The 23,962-nt window shown below is 40.8% G+C and overlaps 1 protein-coding gene across 3 annotated transcripts in view; it reads right to left on the bottom strand.

Annotated features, from left to right (window-relative positions):
- The window catches only part of MSRA (methionine sulfoxide reductase A), a 308,591-nt gene that overhangs the window by 185,028 nt on the left and 99,601 nt on the right, over nt 1-23,962 (bottom strand). For all 3 annotated transcript variants that reach the window (XM_054062226.1, XM_054062228.1, XM_054062227.1), the window contains one exon: nt 4,458-4,526. In XM_054062226.1, coding sequence (XP_053918201.1) covers nt 4,458-4,526 — 69 coding nt within the window. The remainder of the gene's footprint in view (nt 1-4,457; nt 4,527-23,962) is intronic.

Raw genomic sequence — 23,962 nt, 5'->3', positions numbered from 1 at the left:
AAAGAGTGGTGAAGCATCGGAACAGGCTGCTCAGGGAAGTGGTGGAGTCACCTTCCCTGGAGGTGTTCAAAAAACGTGTAGATGTGGCACTTCCTGACATGATTTAATAGGCACAGTGATGTTGGGCTGACAGTTGGACTGGATGATCTTGGAAGTCTTTTCCAACCTTAATGATTCTATGATTCTATGGTTATAAACCCCGTAATACATGTTCAGGTTTTGTCTTTTGTTTAGGTTTTTGGTTGAAATCAGTCACTACAGGAAAATTTCTTTTAAGTGAAAATATCTACAGCTACAAAAAAATACAAGAAATCTTTCATTTATTGAATGACTTCGCTCTCCATAACCCAAAGGCATAACATCTGGAGTTTCATCTGTTTCAGTTGCTGGACCTGGGAATACACTCCCTTCTTTAGTTCAAGGGACACAATGATTTTTGATCCAGCATTCTAGTGTCTCCAGCAAGACCATAAGCAGTGCCTATGCATCTCCTGGGCTCTTAGTGCTTCAATATTAGCTGGACTAAGAGGTCACTGGATGGTTAGCATTAAACATTTCCATTAAAGAATCACCCTCACCCTTGAAATCTAGGTTTTTCACCACTGTAGAAACAAGAATAAATGTTTGTTTATTCTGATAAACAATAGGTGTATTTTAGGCAGCTGGATAATGCTAAACAGACAACCAGAGAATCTTAAGATCATTTATATAGTCATTTGAAAACTGTGAGGTTCTGTTATAAATGGGAAAGCAGCAGGAACAATGACCCGTGTACATTCACCCCATACCTTGATGAAAACAAGAAGTCATATCATAAAGTAAATAACGGAGCATTGGTAAGAGCATCTCAAAAAAGGTTTTGCAGAAGATGGAACTATGTCACGCAAGCTAACTGCATTGTGAAAGCAGGTAAAAGGACTAGTGTTTACAATCCAGAATTATATTTTATACTGTTATTTCTAGTGGTGAATTTAAAACTACCCAAGCAGTGGGAAAATTCACTGCAAGCAGGCTGCATCTACAAAATCACAAGGTTATTCACCATCTTTTAGCTGTTGTAGATATTTCTAAGGAAGAGGGATTACTTCTTCATAGCCACTGCTCTTTGAGACGTCCTCATGCAATCCCAATTAAAGGACTAAAAGATGTTTCTAGACTAGAGGTTTAAGGAGCAGTCTCTTGCTAAGGTACAGTCAGTGAGTCTACTTATACAAATGACTAGCTCAGTTTCTTACTCCTAGTTTACAGTCCAAAAATACAAAGGACTTGCTGTTAACGGGAGTATACATGGATAGGATGAGTAATTGTCTGAGGAGAAGAATGACTAACAGATAATCTTTTTCTTCTTTGAGTGCTTCCTTTCACTCTCATTCAAACTGGGCCAGCAAAACCGCCCTGTTGGAGGCAGCAAAGCTGAACTGTCGCTCCATTTTTCCATACAACATATCAGAATGGGATGCCAATGCCAACAAATGCCAACAATTGTCATCAGAGTCATGTTTGTATACTATTATCTTTCAGGTCTAATAGTAAACCTAAGAGGATGTAGGTTTTCCATTTATTCACAGCACAGATGGCAGCAGCAGGAGTTTTCACCACGTATCCCAACATTTGCAATCACAATCTTGTGGAAAATCTAGGGCAATTTAAAAATTATGGAAGTTACCAAGCTTGACAGGAATAAAACTGAGTTCCTCAGAAATGATTCAAAGTAGGATGTTTAATAAGATTTTGTGCTCTCCCAATTAAATTATTTATGCAGAATATTAGTTTCTGTGAAACATTACAAATCACATAGAATCGTCACTGATAGAATCAATAGAGGCACTCGCACAACACCCACCTCAACCACTGGAAAACTGATTCAACCATCACAATAAAGGAAATAAAGGAGAGGCTTTAACAAAATTTAAACAGTGAAGACCACATCAATATCAGATTGCACCAGAACTTCCTGAGCCTGCTTGCTCGAAGAAATTCAAAGAAGAATCTCAACACCCATTGTAACCTTGAAACTCAAAAGAAAGCATGCAAACATTTTCCATTAGAATAATAGAATCTGTTGGAAAAGACCTTTGAGATCAAATCCAGACATACCTGTCCACTACTAAACATATTCCTGAGCACATCATCTACCTGTCTTTAAAACACTTCCAGGGACGGGGACTCAAACACTTCCCTGGGCAGCCTCCACCAGTGCCTGACAATCCTTTAAGTGAAGATTTTTTTCCTTAATATCCAATCTAAACCTTCTTGGTGCAACTTGAGGCCATTTCTTCTCATCCTAGCACTTGTTACTGAGAGAAGAGACCAAAAGCTCCCTGGCTTCAACCTCCTTTCAGGGAGCTGCAGAGAGCAATGAGATCCCCCCTCAGCCTCCTCCAGACTAAACAACTGCAGTTTCCTCAGCCGCTCCCCATAGCCCTGTGCTCCACATCCTTCCTCACCTTCGCTGGCCTTCTCCAGACATGCCCCAGCCCCTCAATGCCCATTTTGTAGCGAGGGGCCTAAAACTGAAGACAGGTTTCAAGGTGTAACCTCACCAATGCTGAGCACAGGGGAAGGATGACTTCAAAATTAGCTCAAAAGAAAAAATATCAAACTATCGCCCATTCCACCACTTCAAGAATTATTCTATATTCCCAAAATCCACAGACAAGGGAATACTGGCAGAAAGACAATACTGGATTAGAGGAACTCTAAAGGGAACTTGAAGATATCGTAACAATACTGGGATAGTCACCCACCTTAAGAGAGTGACACTCACAAACCATATCTCCTTTTCAGCCGTGGTAACTACAGAAACATCAGCTCCACCAGAAACTTAACACTTACTAGGACTTTTCATGATAATCAGTTGAAAAGATAATTGTTGGAGCAACAAATGAGTGCCCATGGACAATTTAGCCCTTTCTACTCTACACAGGATTGCAAAATAGTTTAGACGCAAAAACAGCTCTGCTTGGAAACAGATTAAGATCAACAATTCATTCCAGACAGATATGTGAACTGTTACTACAAAAGAAATTTCAGACACTGCTCAGGTTTTTGAAATATTTATGCTATGTCTTTTGTTTTTAAATATGAAACCAGATCCCCATTGCTAAGCTCAGTGATGGAGAAAATGCTGTATTGACATAGGCTATTGACATAGCTGTGAAATACAGATCCTTAATCTTTAACCTCAGAAGGGATGATTAGGGAAGGGAAGCTGTGGATGCTTCCTCCCTGAAGCATTCAAGGACAGGTTGGATGGGGCCTTGAGCAGACTGATCCAGTGGAAGGTGTCCCTGTCCATCTAACCTCACCTTGAACACCTCCAGGGATGGGGCATCCTGCATTTATTATTTTTGTTACATCATGCTGGGCATTTATACACCATTGCTTCTCAGAATCACTGCTTTCCAGCCAACATCCTGTTTTTACATATTTGTTGTTACTCACATTGCCTTGCGATTGCCAAAATTCACATACATCTTATTAGAGCGGGCCCTGGTCAAAAATACTGATGGTAACTTTATATACCTGACCTACACATACTATGATTTACAAGTCCATCAAGCTAGATGATATAGCAGGTGTATCAAGAGCAATTTATTTCAACATCCCAGACAGATAAACATTTAACAAGATATAATAAATTTCCTAAGACACTTCCGTATCATCCTGTAGAAATTCATAGACAATTATATCCTTTTTAAACAATTCAGTCTTATGTTTCAAAACAGGATTATGAAATTTTTCATTCTCTGTAACAATAAGTTTTAAGAATAATTGTCATAGAAATCAACTTTTTTCTTCCCTAGTAAATTCCATAGGCTTGGCCCTAAGGATTAACATTAGCACATTCTGAAATGACAGCTCTAATGATTCCCAGATATGGGTAAAGTCCCTATCTTGGTAAAAAGCTCATGATTCTGATTTACTTTAGGATGTTTGTTTCTTCCAGAAGTGATTCATTTCTTTAGAGAAACAACACCTAGCATGAAGTTTTCAGGACCACTCATAAAGGGAAGTACAAACCAGCAGGCTTGGTTTGGGGCATAGAAATGGCAAAAGCTCTGTGAGAACAGCAGATAAAGCCTTCCACCCAACAGTTTTGAGATTTTTGCCTGATTTCAGGTCTGGGCAATCATGGATCATCTCGGATTTCCTTTAAATTAATTAATGATTTTACAGGAATTTTCATACATAAAAAGCTACTGGTTTTGGAATTATTATGGAACAAAATAAGGGTGTAAATTCTCTGTTTGCATAAGTCAGAAAATTACTTTTAATATATTTTTGGGGTGTGGACATCTCTCAAAACAATCAGTGGCTTTTGCTGATTGCAGTGATTAGAAAATAACAAGAGGAGCTCAGATTCTAAAACTACAAGGACTCAGGCTGAAACAAGAAATTTGGCATGCAGTAACACTATATAGCTTAGAGCTATTACTTTAGAAGTGACGTCTTACCAAATACAGCCATCCGTGTTCCCTCTGGGAAAGGTTCTACCATTCTATTTCCATTGACATGATGTTTATCTAGAAGGGGGAAAAAAAAGTCAAAATGTGTTAGAATATATGTTTTGCATAAAATCAACTGTTTTTTTCTTACAATTCATAGAATCATAGAATCATCAAATGGTTTGGGTTGGAAATGACCTTAAACCCCATCCAGTTTCAAACCCCCTGCCATGGGCAGGGACACCTCCCACTGGATCAGGTTGCTCAAAAGCCCCATCCAGCCTGGCCTTGAACACCTCCAGAGCTGAGGTGGATTGGACAACCTGGGCCAGTGCCTCACCACCCTCACAGGAAGATATTTCTTCCTAAGATCTCATCTCAATCTCCCCTCTTTCATCTTAAAACCATTCCCCTTGTCCTATCCCTGCACTCCCTGACCAAGAGCCCTTCCCCAGCTTTCCTGGAGCCCATTTCAGTACTGGGAGGTCGCTATAAGGTCTCCCTGGAGCCTTCTCTTCTCAAGGCTGAACAGCCCCAACTCTCTCAGCCTGTCCTAATGGGAAGTGCTACAGCCCTCAGATCATCACTCCTTACTGCTGTGGCATGTTTTGCCTTTTCTTATATATATTTTGCCCAAGGCACCACCAGCACTGCTGAGGGGCTCAGCTGTGTTTTGTGGTGGGACCATTGCAGAGCCACCTGGAAGCTGCCGTGTCTGCCTGGAGGGGCAGCCCCTGCCTCTGCTCAGAGAGGCTCCTGCACCCTCCTTCAACCAAAACCTCAACATTTACACCCAATACAACCATCAAATCATAGCATCTTTAAGGTTGGAAAAGACCTCTAAAATGATAAAGTCCAACCATCCAGCCCAACACCACCGTGCCTACTGAACCATTTCCCAGCAGTGTTGGCTAAAATGAATATTTATCCAACACAGGGATGCCACATCCATTCACAACAGACCACACAGAGTCTTTCCTTCACAGCCATCACACCTGGCACTGTTTTAGCGCCACTGAATTACTGCTGCCACTGGAAGCCACTGTAGCAGATCAAATGGTTTATTTATGGTTGGACTTGATGACCCAGTGGGTTCCCTCCAACCTAGTGATTCTGTGAAATATAATTGCTCTTCCATTGACCAACACTGAATCAAGAAGGGGAAAGGAGCATGAAATGCAAACCAAAACCCATTATGCAGTTTTCCTCAGAGACTTGGAGTTGGCAGTGCCAGTACCTTCGAACTCCCCTCAGGTCTCCATAATAGAAATGTTTTTCTTACAGGACACTTCTTCTATGCTATGGCCAAATTTCCCCTCTTTTTCTTAGAAAACTTGATGGATGACACAAAATTAGCAAGTCTACATCCGCTGTTCTCATGAAAATTGAAAAGCTGGTCCATTTTTACAGTGATAGGACAAGAGGAAATGGACTCAAGTTACACCGGGGGAGGTTTAGATTGGATATTACAAAAAATTTCTTTACTGAAAGAGTGGTGAAGCACTGGAACAGGCCATCAAGGGAAGTGGCGCAGTCACCATCCCTGGAGGTGTTCAAAAAACATGTATCTGTGGCACTTTGGGACATGGTTTAGTCGGCACGGTTAGAGTTGATGAACTTGGAGGTCTTTTCCAAATTTAATGATTCTATGATTCTGTGATTTGAGGCTTACTTTCACTAAACAGTCCTTTTTGTTTTACTATGGCTACCCGCTCTCAGCTGAGAGACCATTTTCTCTAGAGAGGTGCTGAGGAAGCAGGCAGATCAGCCACATCTATCACAAACTGCAGTTGATGACTAAGTTATACATCCTTGCACAAGTATACAGGAGGACATAAGAGAGAACACATATGCAAAGCCTTTGCATGAAAGCCAAATCAACACTGGTGCTTTAGATCTCAAGGAACACAAACAGGAAAGTGCAATATTAAGGCATCGCTGGTGCTCACCGGGATTATTTCCACACAATAAATACTAGAAGCCTGGTTTTACTCCCTCCATGACGAGATGGCTCCCAAGGGCTAGAAGCTGCTCGGTTTCCAAACTAAACAATATATTCTTCATATCGTAATGTATTTCTCTTTCATCCCAGTGTATTTTCCTGGGCATAAAGAAAAATCTACTCATTGTGATAATATAGGCTTATCACTGGTGTGTAATCAGAGTTATATGTATAACCTGGAAGAGTTGCACGTATAACCTGGAAATGAGCTCTACGAACTCAAATAAAATAAAATATAAAGATCCACAACAGAATATTTCCAGTCCTCTTCACTTGCATCCCCACATTCAATTCTTGATCTACTAAGACTCGTTGTCAACAATGGTGAAAAGAAATAAAATTGCCTGAACACAAAATACAGGTTTCTGTTCACAAAATACTTTTCAGGGAGAAAGTGCATTATTTTACTTCCTGGTGTACAGAACCTGGTGAGGAATAAACCATATCATATTAAGAACGTGGGATTGCCTCTCTGAAAGCCATATTTTTGATTAGCAGGGAGGCACAGCACAGTACTAATCCCAGCCAGCAACAAACATTTATCAACAGTCAATGAGAAGGTAAAACCAGGGTTATCTGCAATCGGAGTGAGAGGTGCCATGAAGTGAATTGTTTGCATTTGTGAAGATTGAATGCCCTGTGCCACAAAAGTGAAGACTGGAGTGTTAGGAAGGAAATTGTTGGGAGGTTCCAGAGTGAGAGCAATATGACCGCTGTGGTACAAGGTTTGAACCTCGTTAGCTACAGCTTGTGTGACTAACATGATCTACAGCCACTAGAGATGAGCCAACAGGCAGAAAAGTTAGGAAACATCCTGCAAGATCAAATAAACCAGCCATGCTCTAGTTCTGATATCTGTCTTTATTTAACGAGTGAATGACACATATGATGTATGAAGTGGTTATCATTTCAAATGGTGAGGCTTTCAATATATTAAAATTAAAATTAAACTTTTAGAGGTGAGATGGGCTTGAAGGAAAGCAATATTTCCACAGTTCTCAAGTTGTCTTCCAATGCCTTCCTACTTTTGTTTCAAAGATCTTAGTCAGATAAAACAATTCATTTTCTTGTCATTCATGCTTTGTCTTATTCCCTGACCCCACCTAAATGAACTAAATAGTAAAAAATAAACAAAATTTACATGGACTTCAAAAAAACATGTATTCAACTTTAGGAAGAAAGTAACAATGCATAGTAAGTACAAAGAGCCTCTCCACATGTACGTTATTCAAAGAACATTGCAGTTTGGGGCTCTTTACTGAACATTTTTTCTTGTGAAAACAGAAGCTTTAATTCTCAGCTACAAATTGGACTGAGTAGCTCCAGAAATTCAGAAATACTTTGTCCCCACGGAATTAGAAAAGAAAAAATTAGAAGGACTTTGCCTGTAACCTGCCAACTGAAAGAATACATGACTGTTTCAAGCTTTCAAAACATGTTTCACTGATACTGTCAGTCATGGAATCACAGAATCATTGAATGTTTTGAGTTGGAAGTGACCCACTAGGTTCATCAAGTCCAACTCCTCTCCCTGCATGGGACAACCTCAACATTCACATCAATGGTCTGAAAGCATTGTCCAATTGCTTCTGGAACATTGTCAGGCTTGGTGCCATGACTGCTTCTGTGGGAAGCCTTTTCCAGCACTCCACCACCCTCTGGGTAAAGAAACTTTTCCTAATAGTCTACCTAAACAACCCCTGGCACATCTTACTGCCATTCCGTCAGGTCCTATCATTGGTCACCAGAGAGAAGAATCCTTCAGTGGACTACAACAGCATTCAGATACTTGGAAAAGTAGAATTGGAGGACATGGATGTCTTTATGTCACCTTCTTGATCTTCCTGATCTTCAGGATTTCAACAGAAAGCCAGCTGGTAAGGATTTTTTTTTGATATTCAAGCTGTTTTATTGATATTCAAGCTGTTGGCATTTTCATAGACATAACTTCACAAGCAAACAACAGGGGACTTTCTCTCAAAACTGACAAATCCTGCTCCATCCTCAACTGCAAAAACTCTCAGTCATTTTTCAAACTAAGCGGGACAGAGATCTGAAGAATACTTGGCTCCCTGCTGAACAGAACTAGTATGCACTGAAAGCAACACCTATCCTGGAGGTCTTGACATTCAACTTCAGCTTCAGGCAAAGTCTACTTAGACAGGTGCCATGCCTGGCCTGTTATCCTTTGACTCCCAGGATTTTTATAGAAATAATCCTTCACAGATCCTCCGTGAAAAAGTGAAATACATGGAAGTATAATCAAAAACTGCTAAAGAGGCCCTTAATATTTCTTTGGTATTAATCGATCTATCACTCAATAGCTTCTAAAGTGGTCCTACAATTGCCCTTTGCTGAAGATGCACTAACTTCAATTAAAGTTCAATCCACACATGGATTAGGCTTGATTGGTGCTGGTAAACCATTGAAATAAACAAGTCCTATACAGAAACTTCTTAGAGAGCGTTAATGAGCCTAGCTGAAATCATGCTAGATCCTATCCTAGCAATCTACCAGCGTGGACAACTGTGTTCCAGTGCCTGGACCTGTTCTCTGGCACATTTTAATTTATTAGTATACACTTAATTTATGTTCACAGTTCCATCTATGTCGATCGTATCACACTTGTAATAGATAAATTTAATAACGAAAGATGTTCAGATGAGAAAAATATTTCCTTTGAAACCAGTCTGACTTGGTTCTAAACAGATCTACTGCTCTGCTATAAGCCCCGAGGAAACTGAAAGCTCAGTTAAATTAAAACTGTCTGCCATTAACTTAGATTCTTAATAAAGTCATAAAAACATACAATCACTAAATTTGGAAAAGAACTCCAAAGTCCAGGGGGGCGATAACTTCCCACTCCTGCTGGCCACACCATAGCTGATCCAAGGCAGGTGCTGTTGGCCTTTTTGGCCATGTGGGCCACTGCTGGCTCACGTTTAGCCAGCTGTTGATCGACTCTGCCAGGTCCTTTTCCTTCAGGCAGCTTTCCAGCCACTCTTCCCTAAGTCGTTGCCACAAAACTTATAGTACTGATCAGACCTTTAACGGTATTGAACTTGCTATTTTTAGAGGCTGAAGTCTGTGCTTCTTTCTTAAACATGCAAAACTGAAGCACTGGTCTAACACAGAGCAGCCAGTCACTCAAAAGCAAAATCCTCTCTCACAGTAGAACAGATGAAATGAAAGTTATAGCAAGAATGAAATCAGCAGTGCACAAAGTCCATAAAAGGCATTATGCATAACTGAAGATATTCAAAAGGTACTCTAGGTTAAGATACCCACAGTCATTAATGAACATGAGCTCTTTATTTGTGGACCCAAATGAAGCTGCTTAAAAAGATCTCCCTTTCAGAAAAGGCTGACCCAGCACTGAGTGAAAATCAGAAATTTTTTGGTCTCAAAATACTCAATCTCAAGCAATCATGGCAAAGATTTGAGAACATTTATTTTTTGTTAGTAAGATATTCGTATGTTCTTCATATTTATCTTTTGATTTTGAAACCATTAGACCATATTTAGACTACATAGCCAAACTTGTTTTATCAGAGCAGCCAGAAAGTTATTATTTTTAAATGAAAACTGAGATTCTCACATAATTAAATTAATCCAGTAGTAGGGGTCATATTTATACACAAGGACTGTTAATTTGCCAGGGTAAGCACAGCCAGGAATTGAATTGAAAATAGCTGATTAGCCAATTACCATGAGCCTCCTCCATCTCCTACTAGCACAAATATCATGGGTACATGGGGAGAGGAGGAAGAAAAGGGATAAGGAGTGAAGAGGTGGGGGAGGAACTCCCTAAAGCTAATCAGCTACTGTTGAAACGACTCTTTTCCCGTTTCTGTTTTGCTTGAGACACCTTTTCCTACACCTTGCATCATACCCGCATGGTGGAGGTTTCTCCACCAAACACTCACTGAGCTGTTGAAGCCATCACAAGATCACAAAGGGGCTAGGAATTTCAGACAGATAGAAGAGAAAGCAGGTCAGGGGATACAAGAAGTTAGTAAAACAGATATAAACTTCACTCAGAGGTTATTATTTCCCAAACTGGCATACAATGGCACGTACTTTCAGTGTGTGATACTCACATAATGGTATGTGGCTTTGTCTCCTTGAAAGCAATAAGTCTGTTATTGTAGTTTCATAGAATCATGGAATAGTTTGGGTTGGGAGGGACCTGAAAGCCCTATGCAGTTCCACTCCTCCCATGGGCAGGGACACTTCCCACTGGATCAGGTTGCTCCAAGCCCCATCCAACCTGGCCTGAACACTTCCAGGGATGGGGCAGCCACAACCTCCCTGGACAACCTGTTCCAGTGCCTCACCACCCTCACTGTGAAGAATTTCTTCCTGATGTCTAATCTAAATCTTCTCCCTTACAATTTAAAGCCATTCTCCCTCATCCTGTCACTGCATGCCCTCATAAAAAGTCCCTCCCCAACTTTCCTGTAGGCCCCTTCAGGCACTGGAAGGCTGCTATAAGGTCTCCAGGCACTCTTTCTCTTCTCCAGGCTGAACAAACCCAAATTTCTCATAATATAGATCAGAAGAGTTGTAAGATGGGCCCTGAAGAATCATAAAAGCACTCCTCCCTTTGTAGAGTGGTGGTTGTGCATGGCGTGTACATGTAATATTTAGTGTAGTTGCCATATTCATTTTAAACTGAATTTTGGAGGCCATAAAAGGACAAAAAACTTAAAGCCAGGCTCTAAGTGACAAAGACTGCTTTCATCAAAATAAAGAGCAGTGAAGACAAATGTTCAGCATTGATAAAGATATTTAAATGCCTCCTATATTTTGGATGTGAGAGGAGTATGTCAACCAGTCACAATTCCACCTCTCTAATGCAAAGTAATGAAAAAGTAGGATGACAGACACCATTTGAAAACTCATAACACAGAGACAGCCTGATGGCATTTCACTGTTACCTACAGCTGCTATGTCCTTTTGTTTAAAAATCCATTGAATGCCCAAATTTAACATTGGTGTCGGAGTTTATGTATTCCATAAAGACCACAATAAAATGAATGTTACAATGAAAAGACATCAGATTCATGTTCAGTGACGGCTGAGAAAGTCTTACTGCTTTAGGAGAAGACAGAATTAACAGCAGTCTGAAAACTGATGTAACAACAAATCTAACCCGTAGCACAAGACAAGTGAAGTGCTTTGTGAGAAGCAGGGCATTCAGAGAAAGCTCCTTGGGACATGATTGGTAACCCACTGCGAGATGCACGGGCTATCAGGCCTGATCATCCCCTACTGCTTTTTCATATAACACTTTTTACTGCTGGGCCCCATCAATATCCAGTACATAATTGAAGGCCAGTGGGTTTCTTTTCTGTCTTGTAAACAAGAAATTATCTAATTTTTGTTTCTAGTAAAAGACTGCAATATTTAGAAAAATAATCGTCAAAGTTTGGCAGTGCAGTTTTACCATTTAACATACAATGAGTAAAAGGTCTGTGAGTGTCACCAAAGAGAAGAAATCCTAAGCTAACGATGGCTAAGTAGTGAAAATAAGGAATTCATTCCCCTTGGGTAAAATTTCAGAACAGGGGTCACATGAAACGTCAGTTCAAAGTAAGTAAAATTAGCCTTACTTGCCAGTACTTTCCAAACAAATATTTTCCTTTTAATTTAACCATTTAACCATTTAATTTAACCAGTAGCTGTCAACAGACAATGAACTAGATACCTGCTCATTTTTTTCAAATAGTCATATCCTTTACAGTAACTCTATTGAAGTCTACAGGCAACACTTAATTTAGAATCATAGAATAGTTAGGGCTGGAAGGGACCTTAAAGATCATCTAGTTCCAACCCCACTGCCATAGGCAGGGACATCCTACTAAAGCAGGCTGCCCAAGGCCCCATCCAACCTGGCCTTGAACACCTCCAGGGATGGGGCAGCCACAACCTCCCTGGGCAACCTGTTCCACGGTGAAGAAATTCTTCCCAATGTCCAGTCTAAATCTGCCCCTCTCCAGTTTATACCCATTTCCCTCGGTCCTATTCCCACAAGCCTTTATGAATAGCCATTCTCCAGCTTTCCTGTAGGCTCCCTTTCAGCTACTGGAAGGTCGCTATAAGATCTCCTCTGAGCCTTGTCTGAACAAGCCCAACTATCTCAGCCAGTCCTCGTAGGGAAGGTGCTCCAGTCCTCCAATCACCTTTGTAGCTCTCCTCTGCACCCATTCCAACAGTTCCATATCCTTCTTACGTTGAGGAATCCAGAACTGGACACGGTATTCCAGATGAGGTCTCACAAGAGCAGAATAGAGGAGCAGAATCACTTCCCCCGACCTGCTGGCCACACTTCTTCTGATGCAGCCCAGGATTGCCAGCTCATGTCAAGCTTCTCATCAACCAGCACCCCCAAGTCCTTCTCTACAGGGCTGCCCTCAAGCACGTCATCCCCCATTGCGTACTGGAAATGAGGATTGCCCCGACCCCAGTGCAGGATGCTACACTTGGCCACATTGAACCTCATGAGGTTCTCAGAGGCCCACTTCTCCAGCCTGTCCAGGTCCCTCTGGATGACATCCTGTCCTGGTGTGGCGACTACACCACTCAGCTTGGTGTCACCCACAAACTTGCTGTGGGTGCACTCAATCTCACTGTCAATATCATTGATAAAGATATTGATCAGTAGCGATCCCACTATGGATACGGACCCCTGAGGGACACCACTTGTCACAGATCTCCATCTGGACTTTGAGCCATTGACCACTACTCTTTGAATATGACCATCCATTTATTAACAGTGCACTAACTCTACCAAAATCACAGAATCACAGAATCATAGAATGGTTTGGGTGGGAAGTGACACGAAAGCCCATGCAGTTCCAACCCCCTGCCATAGGCAGGGACACCTCCCACTAGATCAGGTTGCTCAAAGCCCCATTCATCCCGGCCCTTTAACACCTCCATGGATTGGGGCAGCCACAAATTCTCTGGGCAACCTGGGCCAGTACTTCACCATCCTCACAGGAAAACATTTCTTCCCAAGATCTCATCTCAATTTCCCCTCTTTCAGCTTAAAACCATCCCCTCTCATCCTATCCCTGCACTCCCTCATAAAGAGCCCCTCCCCAGCTTTTTTGTAGGCCCCCTTTAAGCACTATTCAATTAGGCTACATGGCCTGCGGAATTAAAAGACAGTAACAAAAGTGTTATTCACATTTTAAGGGTAAAACTTACTCAGTATCTTTAACACAGAACTCCATTCTGCTATATTTACACGGTATCTGATAAGAGCTACATTGCACTTCACTCACCTGGCTTAGAAAACAGGGAGATGACCTTTATTGTACTTGTGCCTAAAATGAGGTATCTGAGTAAATTACCCAGTTCTAAAAGCTTCTGACCCTCCAGAATTCCTATTAACTTCATTGAAAGCCACAACTGGCCAGTACTTTTGAAAAACAGGTCATTCATTTATATCCCTGAGTACAAATATTGACGCATGACTTTTTAAACCAAAAAATGTAGGTTTTTTTCCACTGTACCTTACTTCTAACAGTAATTCTTATTTTTTTTTATTTTTTAAAAAATTACCAACTCTGTGATAAATCTTTTAACTATTGATTCATCCAATTAAAAATGAATCTGATGAAATTCTGGTTTGAAAGCCTAATTGCCACAGAGCCATAATCTTTCTTTTTTTTATCCTCTCATTCTCCGTAGGCATGGACTATAGTTTGATCAAAACAGTTATTTGGATTACTGTGTCAGTTACTCTAGGAGGAAGCTGGACAGTTCTTTCAGACAAAAGCATAATTGGAAAACTTTTCACCATTTACCTATCTCATAACCTCAAATAAAGGGTTTAGTTCTCTAATGTGGTATCTGATGTGCATGTCAAGAGTTATGCCTGTACTACGTACCAAATCACATTAGATATGAGCATTTTATGAATTGTACGAGGATAGGATTGTTTCAGTCATTAATATTTAACCAGATCCTTACTTCTTCAGACAATGAGAGGGGAAATCCTTCACCTTATTTATAACTGTCCTTTCTCCCAAGACCTCCTAGATATCAGAAAATGCTTTTGAGATGGTTTCACAATGATCTGGAAGGATCAGAGGAGAAGACTGACTGTTGAATAGACAGCTTGTAGGTAGTGCTGCTGAAGGAATATAAATAATGTACCAAACACCCCCATTTCCAACCTAAACTGCCTAAACCCACCCATTCATCCTCATCCTTGAAGGTGGAACCTCTCTACATAATTTGGAGGATTTCAAAAAATGACTCAATAGAAACATCCATGAAAGCAATAGCTTCACCAGGGGCACGCTCCTAAGGGACGGCTACAGAGAGGCACAAGAGGGAGAAGGTTGCCCTCCTTCAGCCTCTGCAGAGCTAATACTGGGATTAGATGTGTAATTTATGGCAGAATTTTATCCATAAATTCTTTATAGCTGGTGATATAATAGCAGCTCTTCTTTATTTTCAGGTCTATGAGCAGAACTGTCAGTTCTGCAAGCTCCTGTGTAATAATAAAATCTAATGTCATATCAGATGAAACCTGAAGTGTTATCTTTCAAATCACTTTGTCTCCCTAAGGATATTTTCAGCATGGGGACGTTGCTGTCCAATCCCACCCATTTACGTTTCCAACTCTGACAAGGCAGTTTGGTTCTCAGCACCGGCAGAGAGGTGGCGTACACGATCTACTGGGTTTCTTTCACCTCTCAGTTCTCTAATTCCATCCTCTGTCAGTCCGTAAAGATCAGCTGTCAACTCATTACCAATTAAAAAGAGAGGTCAGCTATGTAACAGTAATTCACTACCTACAGGTAGTGGTAGTATTGTCTTATTGTTCTCACGTAGTGGTTTGCAATTGTTACTAAAAGAAAACCATAATATCACTCAACGGAAGTTACAGATTTCGTGGAAAAATATTATTAAAATAGGTCAGGAAAGGAAGAGCAGCGTCTGAAAACAGTTTTGAAATGTATTCTGGAGGTGATGTCTCCCAATGTGACACACTGTGTTCTGCTGCATCCATTCTATCAAACGGATTACAACACAGAAACTGATTGATGCTACCAAATGTGATGCGTCCTAGCACAGCATGTCAGTTCAGACCCCAAAACCCACAGACTCCTCAAAAAACATGGGCTCTGTTTAATGAACAAAGGCGGGATTACTGCACAATGATTTTGTTCTGCAGTTCTAACTGTGAAATGCACCAACAGGAAGGACAGAAGAATAAGTTTTGAAAACAAAAATGAATTTATTTCTTAGAAGAGGGTAGTGGAAATTCAAAGGAGGAGAAATAGCTGTTTTGAAATCTCCAACCTACTGGGTTTGCAGATCTGTGGCTGAACAGCTGTGCCCGTGGCTGTGTGACTGTGCTAATAGGAAGCCATACGTCATCCAGCTCAGGACCACGAGGGATGCAGGCTGCGCAGCAGAAAGGGAAGACAGGCTGCAAGGTCAGAGGAGACTGCATGGATGAGGGGGAAGATAGGCTACAGGAGTATGTGTAGGTCAAGGGGAAAAGCTGGCTGCAGGGCTCTGCACAAGACCAGAGAGAGAGCAGATGTACATAATGAGTGTGAGATAGTTGGTTCCTGGCAGCTGGAACAGAGGATGATGAGGGATGGGGGTAAAATATGACGATTGGGGATATACTGGGGGTATGGACAGAGGAAAGTATCCGAGAAACTTGGAAAACTTGGAACATATCCTTCCAATACTTAAATAGGGCCTACAGGAATGGGGAGGGACTCTTTATCAGGGAGTACAGGGATAGAACAAGAAGGAATGTTTTTAATCTGAAAGAGGGGAGATTAAGATTAAATACCAGGAAGAAATTTTTTACTGTCAGGGTAGTGAGGCACTGGCCCAGCCTGCCCAGAGAAGTAGTGGATTCCCCATCCCTGGAGATGTCCAAGACCAGGTTGGACGAGCTTTGAACAACCTGATCCATTGGGAAGTGTCCCTGCCCACGGCAGGGGGTTGGAACTGGATGGGCTTTAATATCCCTTCCAACCCAAACCATTCTATGATTCTATGAAACTACAATAACAGACTTACTGCTTTCAAGGAGACAAAGCCATGTACCGCTAGGTGACTTTCACACACAGAGGGTACATGATACCTAGACGATACCTCTCACATCCTCAATGTTCTCACAAGTGCCGCTTGATGTGTTAGGCCAGGAATTTAACTTTTGAATTTTGGGGTAGATACACTAAGGTTAAATTAAATATACCTAAATTCGATTCATTAATACTTGGCTTTAGTCATCCACGATGGATATCTACATCTGAGTACTCAGCCTTGGATCTTTCTGTACTCTGGAAAGAACGAGACACTTTCATCTGACATATTTGGGATGTTTTCTTCAGGATAAAAAAAATCATATTTTAAAATGTCAGTTTCTGAGCACTGATTATAAAGAAATGAGTGACAAACTTGGATGAATTCCACGTATATCACTCACAGTAATAACACTGAGATTTATGATCTGTTCACTGGGAGGATTATATGCACCTGTGTGTACATACAGATTTATTAAAATATGGCCTTGATACCAACAGAGATTCTGGATTACGAACCAGGACAAATGTTAACAGTAAAACATACAACCAAAATAGCAAAGGAAACAATAGGAGAGGAAAATACTAACCCTGTCTACAAGGGCTGCTAGAAGGTTGTCTGTTTCAGTAGCAGTTTTGCTGCTGTACTGCAGTAACAGAGCTCTAATCAATACAGTGTTTACCTCACTCAGATAGGTAACACAGACAGAAACACAGTAGATATAGAGGGTAGTCAAGTCCTGTGGCACTTTTGGTATCATCCCATCATTTCACTTCCAAAAATCCTAACTCATGGAGTTATGACATAGCATGAAGATCTCAGTTTTCAGTTTTAAAACCTATGCTTTTTAACCTGCATGTTGAGATTAAAAAAAAAAAAAAAAAAAAAAAAAGAAACTACCTACACTCAAAAATTAAGATTTAAACAAGAAATACCAATACAATTTCTCCTTCTACAAAGATATGCAGTGTTCAAATGTTCAAGACTGTATCTTCCTAATGCCTATACACTATGGCTTCACTACCCACACGTACATAAAAATTCTTTGATTAGGTTCTCATTATCTCCCATCTTGACTGCTAAAACACACTTTGCTTGAAACATGAAAAAGCCTCTCTGGAACACTAGAATCCCCCAAAATATTGCTGCAAAGAACTTTGTTATAGTCCATCAGTTTGACAACTGATGGACTCTCCTCTTCAAATTCCTTCTCTACTGCACCAAGTAGAAGTTGATCATCTACTTTCAAGGCCCTCCTGATCAAGATTACACTGCCACGCATCTTCCATGCGCCCATGCACATGTTATGTCCCACCTCTGACCACTGGCAGCCAACACTCTTCACACTTTCTAGCAAGTTTCCTCACTATTTGTGTGGCACTCTCCCTTACAGAAGGGAGGAGACTCCCATAAGCAAAACCAGAGATACCTCATCTCCTCTCCTTTATGGAAGTATAGATTAAACACCTGATGCTACCGAATCTGCTTGTATGTGATGTATAGTCAGTTTGACAGTATAAGGTCCAACATGAAAAAAATAAGATTGCCTCTGTAGCTCAGGAACCAAGAGTGGGAAGAGAGAGATGAAGAGACGGTTATAGAACATGTTCTAGCCTGTCATAATGAGACAAGGTTCAACTTGATTGCTTCACTCAGTATGAGTGGATGTGCGTTCAAATGTATGAAGTCCAACACACAAAAAACAAGACTGGTGCCTGTAAAACTTTTCATTTAAGAAATTGAGAAAATCAACTACCATCATGTTCAAAACAGTTTTCTTCTGCGCTGACACACAGCTGCATACGATGCTGCCAACGTTCAAAGCAATTCCACCAACCATTTTCTGAATGGCTGTTGAAGATCTCTGTCGTTTTTGCTTTCATATCTTCTACCGACAAAAAAAAAAGGTTCTTTTGAGCACTGACTGGATGTTTGGGATCTCTTCACCGTAAGTCTCATACAATAATTGAAAAGTTTCCATTGCAGATTTCTTCGGTTTCACAAGAAACTCGATGTTAGCTAGCTGTTCACTCTTGCACTCCAACATTTTCCAGCTGAGGGTAGGAAAATGTCTACGAGTATAGCAGCTCACGACCTTATTTTGACTCCCAATAATAATCATCAATGCATAGAATGCATAGAAGATCTCAGTATTCATTTTTAAAATGAAATGCATAGAAAAAGCCCTAAATACCAAACAAAGTTTGGTATTGAGTTATCCATGTAACATGAACAATCTACACCATCTCTTCCGTCATTGCTTCTCAGGCAGTGCCAGTAGCATCTGGTTGTTAGTGTAAGAATTGAATTAAGGTAATAAAATACAACTAGACTTCATTTCAGAATTAGAGACAGTGCCTTTCGAAACCCATTTGACATCCTTATTTGAACCATCTTGGGTAAGAATACTATCAGACAGGCTGGAAAACCAAGAGATTCAAACAAAGGAGGATGATAAACACAGTGTGACTGAGCTGGGAGATGTCCAGTGGGGTGTGGCAAGGAGGATTGTTAAACCTGGGTTTATTTAGCAGCTTTATTAATGATCTCAAAGAAGGTGTGAAAAGCACATGAATAAAACATGCACTGGATACTCAATTGGGACACGATGTGTACACCATGAAAAAATGGAAACTAGCACAAAGCTCTAGGCAGAAATTCTGCGATGAAGCATGGAGAGATGCAAAGTAGCTCCAGGAACACTACTGTTCTCTTATTATGTTAACAAGAGCTTGTGGCCTCATTTTCTTCAGGGGAAAAGAGGAAAAAAAACTACCTAAAAGGACAGGAACCATGGCCTCAGGAAAGGACAGGAGAAATAAACCCTTACAATGGCCAGACTCTGGAAACTCATATGCCATCAGCTTCTGCTACAAAGCCTGCTGCTGGGGGTATAATCTCTGTTGGTATGCTTCCTGGCACTGCTTGGCTCAGCATCTCCTTGCTTGTGAATCAGCAGTGTAATCCAAATGCCAAATTCTAGGCTTGCCTATGCAAAGAAAAGCAAGGTACCAAAACCAGTGCAGGCCTCATGGTAAAACCCCCAAATTTCATTTAAGTTCATTGCTTTTTAATAATTTCCTTTTACACATTGATATTTACATAATCTTCTAAAAGTGACTTTTGATTTAGGATGCTCATTTCTGAGGGTTCAGCCTGAGACCATTTAGGTTTTGAGTCAATTGATACTGGCTATCTTAACACCAGTGAGTTATTACTGATTTTTTAATATTCACAGCTTCTCTTTGGGTATTAGGAAAAATCTCTTTACTGAAAGACTGGTGAAGCATTGGAAGAGGCTGCCGAGGGAAGTGGTGGAGTCTCCGTCCCTGGAGGTGTTCAAAAAGCATGCAGACGTGGCACTTCAGGACATGGTTTAGTAGGCACTGTGGTGTTGGAATGACAATTGGACTTGATGATCATAGAGGTCTTTTTCAACCTCAATGATTCTATGACTCTATGATTCTATGATTCAAAATCAGACTGAAGATAATGTTTGCTGGATGTCCACATACACATTCAAAGTGGAAGATTCCCATTTTAAACTCATGGCTGGCTATAAATTTGTAGAGAAAGATGAGAGCAGTGCTTTTTCATCTTTAAACACATACATAGAGGAATAACTCAAACATTTTTTTCCTGAGGAAGGATTCCTAAAGAAACACCACCTCACCAATGTAGATTTCTTTGTGTAATATTACAGTATTCATATACTGCACTAAAATATGCCAGTCAGGCTGATGATATCACCCTAAACGTAAGTTCCTTTATTTTTCTGAAATACATTATGGAAGAGCTTAACCCAGGAAAAGTTCCTCTCAACTAAAGCACACGGACTAATGGGTGGAAATAAAGAGTATTGAGTGATTCAACCACTTTCAGGCATCTGCATACAGAAGAGATGAATCTGATCCTAAAGATAATTATTCTTCCCCAATTACCATGAAGTATCCTACAGTGGTTCACTCAGACAAAGATATGGATACTGGATTAATTCCAACCAGACTGTCCCTTTTCATTCATTTACAGAGCAAAGAAAAAACACTTTCATACTTTTTCCTGTATACTTGTTGATACTCTGCACCTTTAGGGCGCTTAATTCTTCCCTGCACAAATGTCCTGTTTTATACCAACTTTGTATTTGTTCTCCATGAAAATGGACAAAAATAATTTTAAAGATCCAAGACAGCACATAACGAGGCCTAATGTGATTTTTTTACAAAAAGAAGTCTAACCAACGTGTGATATTAAAATTTTACAACATCCCATAAAAAGTGGTAAGGCACTGGCCCAGGCTGCCCAGAGAAGTGGTGGCTGCCCATCCCTGGAGGTGTTCAAGGCCAGGCTGGATGAGGCTTTGAGCAATCTGATGAAGTGTGAGGTGTCCCTGCCCATGACAGGGGGATTGGAATCAGATGGGCTTTAAGGTCCTATCCAATTCAAAACATTATAGGATTCTATGATTTCATGATAACACAATGACAGGTTAAAGAACTTCACAATATCACTGGTAAAACTTGTCTTGATTCCCAGTCTCTTTGCACCAAAGAGTTTGTCCCACTCCTTCTCCATCTACTAGGAAAAGGGTGTTTATTGGTCTAATAAAACCCCACAAAGGGAATTCAGCAGTCACTCTCTATTAATGCGATAACATCACTCAGTAACCTACAATTTAATTTTTCTAAGGCCCTGAGATTTTAATTTGAGTAATGCTTCTATTAATTACAATGTCTAATAACAATGTCTAATTCAGACATCTGTTAAAAGTATGTAATGTTAATTTATTGGAAAATCTCCAGCAGTGCTCAATTAAAATGTTCCTCAGTTAAGTTAATGCATATGATTTGTAAGGAACAGCAAACTTAGAGACTGTTAATAAAAATATCAGCAAATTAAAAACAATAAAACCTTGAGTTTAAGATGGATAGAATTAAAGATGCAAAATTTCTCATTAGGGGCTATAGGAAGAATTTTTGAAAACAGAAGATTCTCACATAGGTTTGGGAGCCTCTGTTGCTCTGATTTAGAATCATAGAATCATAGAATCATTTGGTTGGGAAACACCTTTGAGATCATCGAATCCAACCACACCTGCCCACTACTAAACCATACCTCTGAGCACTTCATCTATCTGCCTTTTAAATATCTCCAAGGATGCTGACTCAGCCACCTCCTCTGCCAGTGTCTGAGAACCCTTTCAGGGAAGAAATTTTTCCTAATGTCTAATCTGAACCTCTCCTGGTGCAACTTGAGGCCATTTCCTCTCATCCTATCAGCTGTCACTTGGGAGAAGAGACCAACAGCCACCTCGTTACAAACTTTTTTCAGGTAGTTGTAGACAGTGATAGGGTCTGTCCTCAGCCTCCCTTTCTCCAGGCTAAACAACCCCTGTTCCCGCAGCCGTCTCTCATAAGGTTTGTTCTCCAGCCCCTTCACCAATTTCATTGCCCTTCTCTGGACATGCTCCAGCATCTCAGTGTCCCTCTTTTAGTGATGGGCTCAAAACTGAACACAGGATTCAAAGTGCAGCCTCAAACTAGCACCTACAGGAAGCATTTGTTGCATAAAACACTGCAGGAAATCATATTAAACCTTACTTATTCGATTTTTCTTGCTTTAATTCCAGTTTTCCCTCACAAAATATTTTTCCCATCCCCCAAATATGGAGCCTTACTCAGAGGCCTACATTGAGCAGGGTGGATTTTGCTATTTTTAAATCATTACACTGATATGCAGCATATCTGCAGTCCTGTGAATTAAATTGAGAGGTGAAACAAACAGCGCATTTTCTCATCTGAACATTGTCATCACATTATCATTTCTGTGCCTGACTGCATGTCTTCACCACGACGTTAATCTGTTTTTAAAAATGGATCTACATGAAACCATGGAAATGAGGTACAGCAGAGCTTTAGCGGAGCATCACAATACACCCCAGTCCCTTAAAGCCCAACTGACATTTCTTTTTTGCCTTGTGAAGATGTCAGTCGCTTTGAGCAAGAAGCTGCGTGCAGCCTGTGATAGAGTATCTCTCGCACACACATTCCCCCTTGATGGCAGATTATCTGCCTGGAGGTTGCATTAGGCTGCAGTCAGCTGTCAGTCAGCAGATGAGCAGGAACGGTCCAGCGCTTCTTCCCCCCCCTTGCCCATCTGACAGTGATAAATGACCAGACCTAATGCTCAGCTAAGCTTGACAGGCCCAGGCCTCCCCTCGCAATCTGTTTCACACGAACATCAGCCTTTTCCTGGTAATATCTCCTGTCGGCACAGCAAAGGCAGGATCGGAGAGCGCCAAGGTGAGGCCAACTGGCTTTGCTCTTTCAAAAAAACAGGAATTGTGATTTTACTGCTCGAAGAAGTTCATAACCTGATGGCAAAAATAAAGATCAGAACAGTGTTCTAAACCACCACAATGAGCACAGTCATCAATTAACATCAGTTGTGTCTCACTCAAAGCTTCAGAAAGGCACCTTAAACATAGTTTATCCAAAGCGCTTGCCCTCTCTGTGAAACACAGTCATGACACGGCTTCTTTCACTGTATTTGGAGTGGATGGGGAAGATTCAAAAAAGACAACTTTTAAAGTAAAATGGGAAGTAGAAACTCCAGTCTTAAAAATCTGACATAAATTCACCTTGAGCAGCTCCTGCAGTTTAAGGCTGATATTCCATTTCTTAGCATGTGCTGGTTTTGCCTGGGGTAAAATTCTTTTTTTCTATAGTAGCTTGTATGGGGTTGTGTTTTGGATTTGTGCTGGAAATAATGCTGATAACAGAGATGCTTTGATTATCGCTGAGCATGCTTGCACATCATCAAGACCCTTCATGCTTCCCACTCCACCAGCAATGAGGCTGGGGCACACAAGAATTTGGGAGGGGACATGGCTGGGATATTTGACCACAACTAATCACACAGATATTCCATACTGTAAGACATCATGCTCAGTCTATAAGGCTGAGTAAAGAAGGAGAAAGAGGATGACATTTGGAGTGATGGCGTTTGTCTTGCCAATTAACCATAACACTTGCTGGAGCCCTGTTTTCCTGCAGACGGCTGAACACTCACCTGCCAATGGGAAATGGTGAAGGAATTCCTTGTTTTACTTTGCTTGCACGCACAGTTTTTGCTTCTCCTGTTAAACTATCTTTATCCCAACCCATGAGCTTCCTCACATTTACCTTTCCAATCGTCTCCCCCAGCCTACCAGGGGAAGCGAGCAGCTATGTGAGGCTTAGTGGCCGTCTGGTTTTAAACCATGACAAGTAACCAGAAATGCTTCAAAAAATATTTGATACTTCACAAAACTTTTTTTTCCACTTTTGTCCTAAGTCAAGTAAATTACAACAGGATTCTAGGGTCATGCTGTGTTTCTTTACTGAAGCTAGCAGCCATCAAACACCAAGCTACACCAGACCGCCAAAAAACATGTCCATGGTTA

Source organism: Cuculus canorus, chromosome 3, assembly GCF_017976375.1.
Source record: "Cuculus canorus isolate bCucCan1 chromosome 3, bCucCan1.pri, whole genome shotgun sequence".
NCBI classification, from domain to species: domain Eukaryota; kingdom Metazoa; phylum Chordata; class Aves; order Cuculiformes; family Cuculidae; genus Cuculus; species Cuculus canorus.
This window is presented reverse-complemented; position numbering and strand designations above follow the sequence as displayed.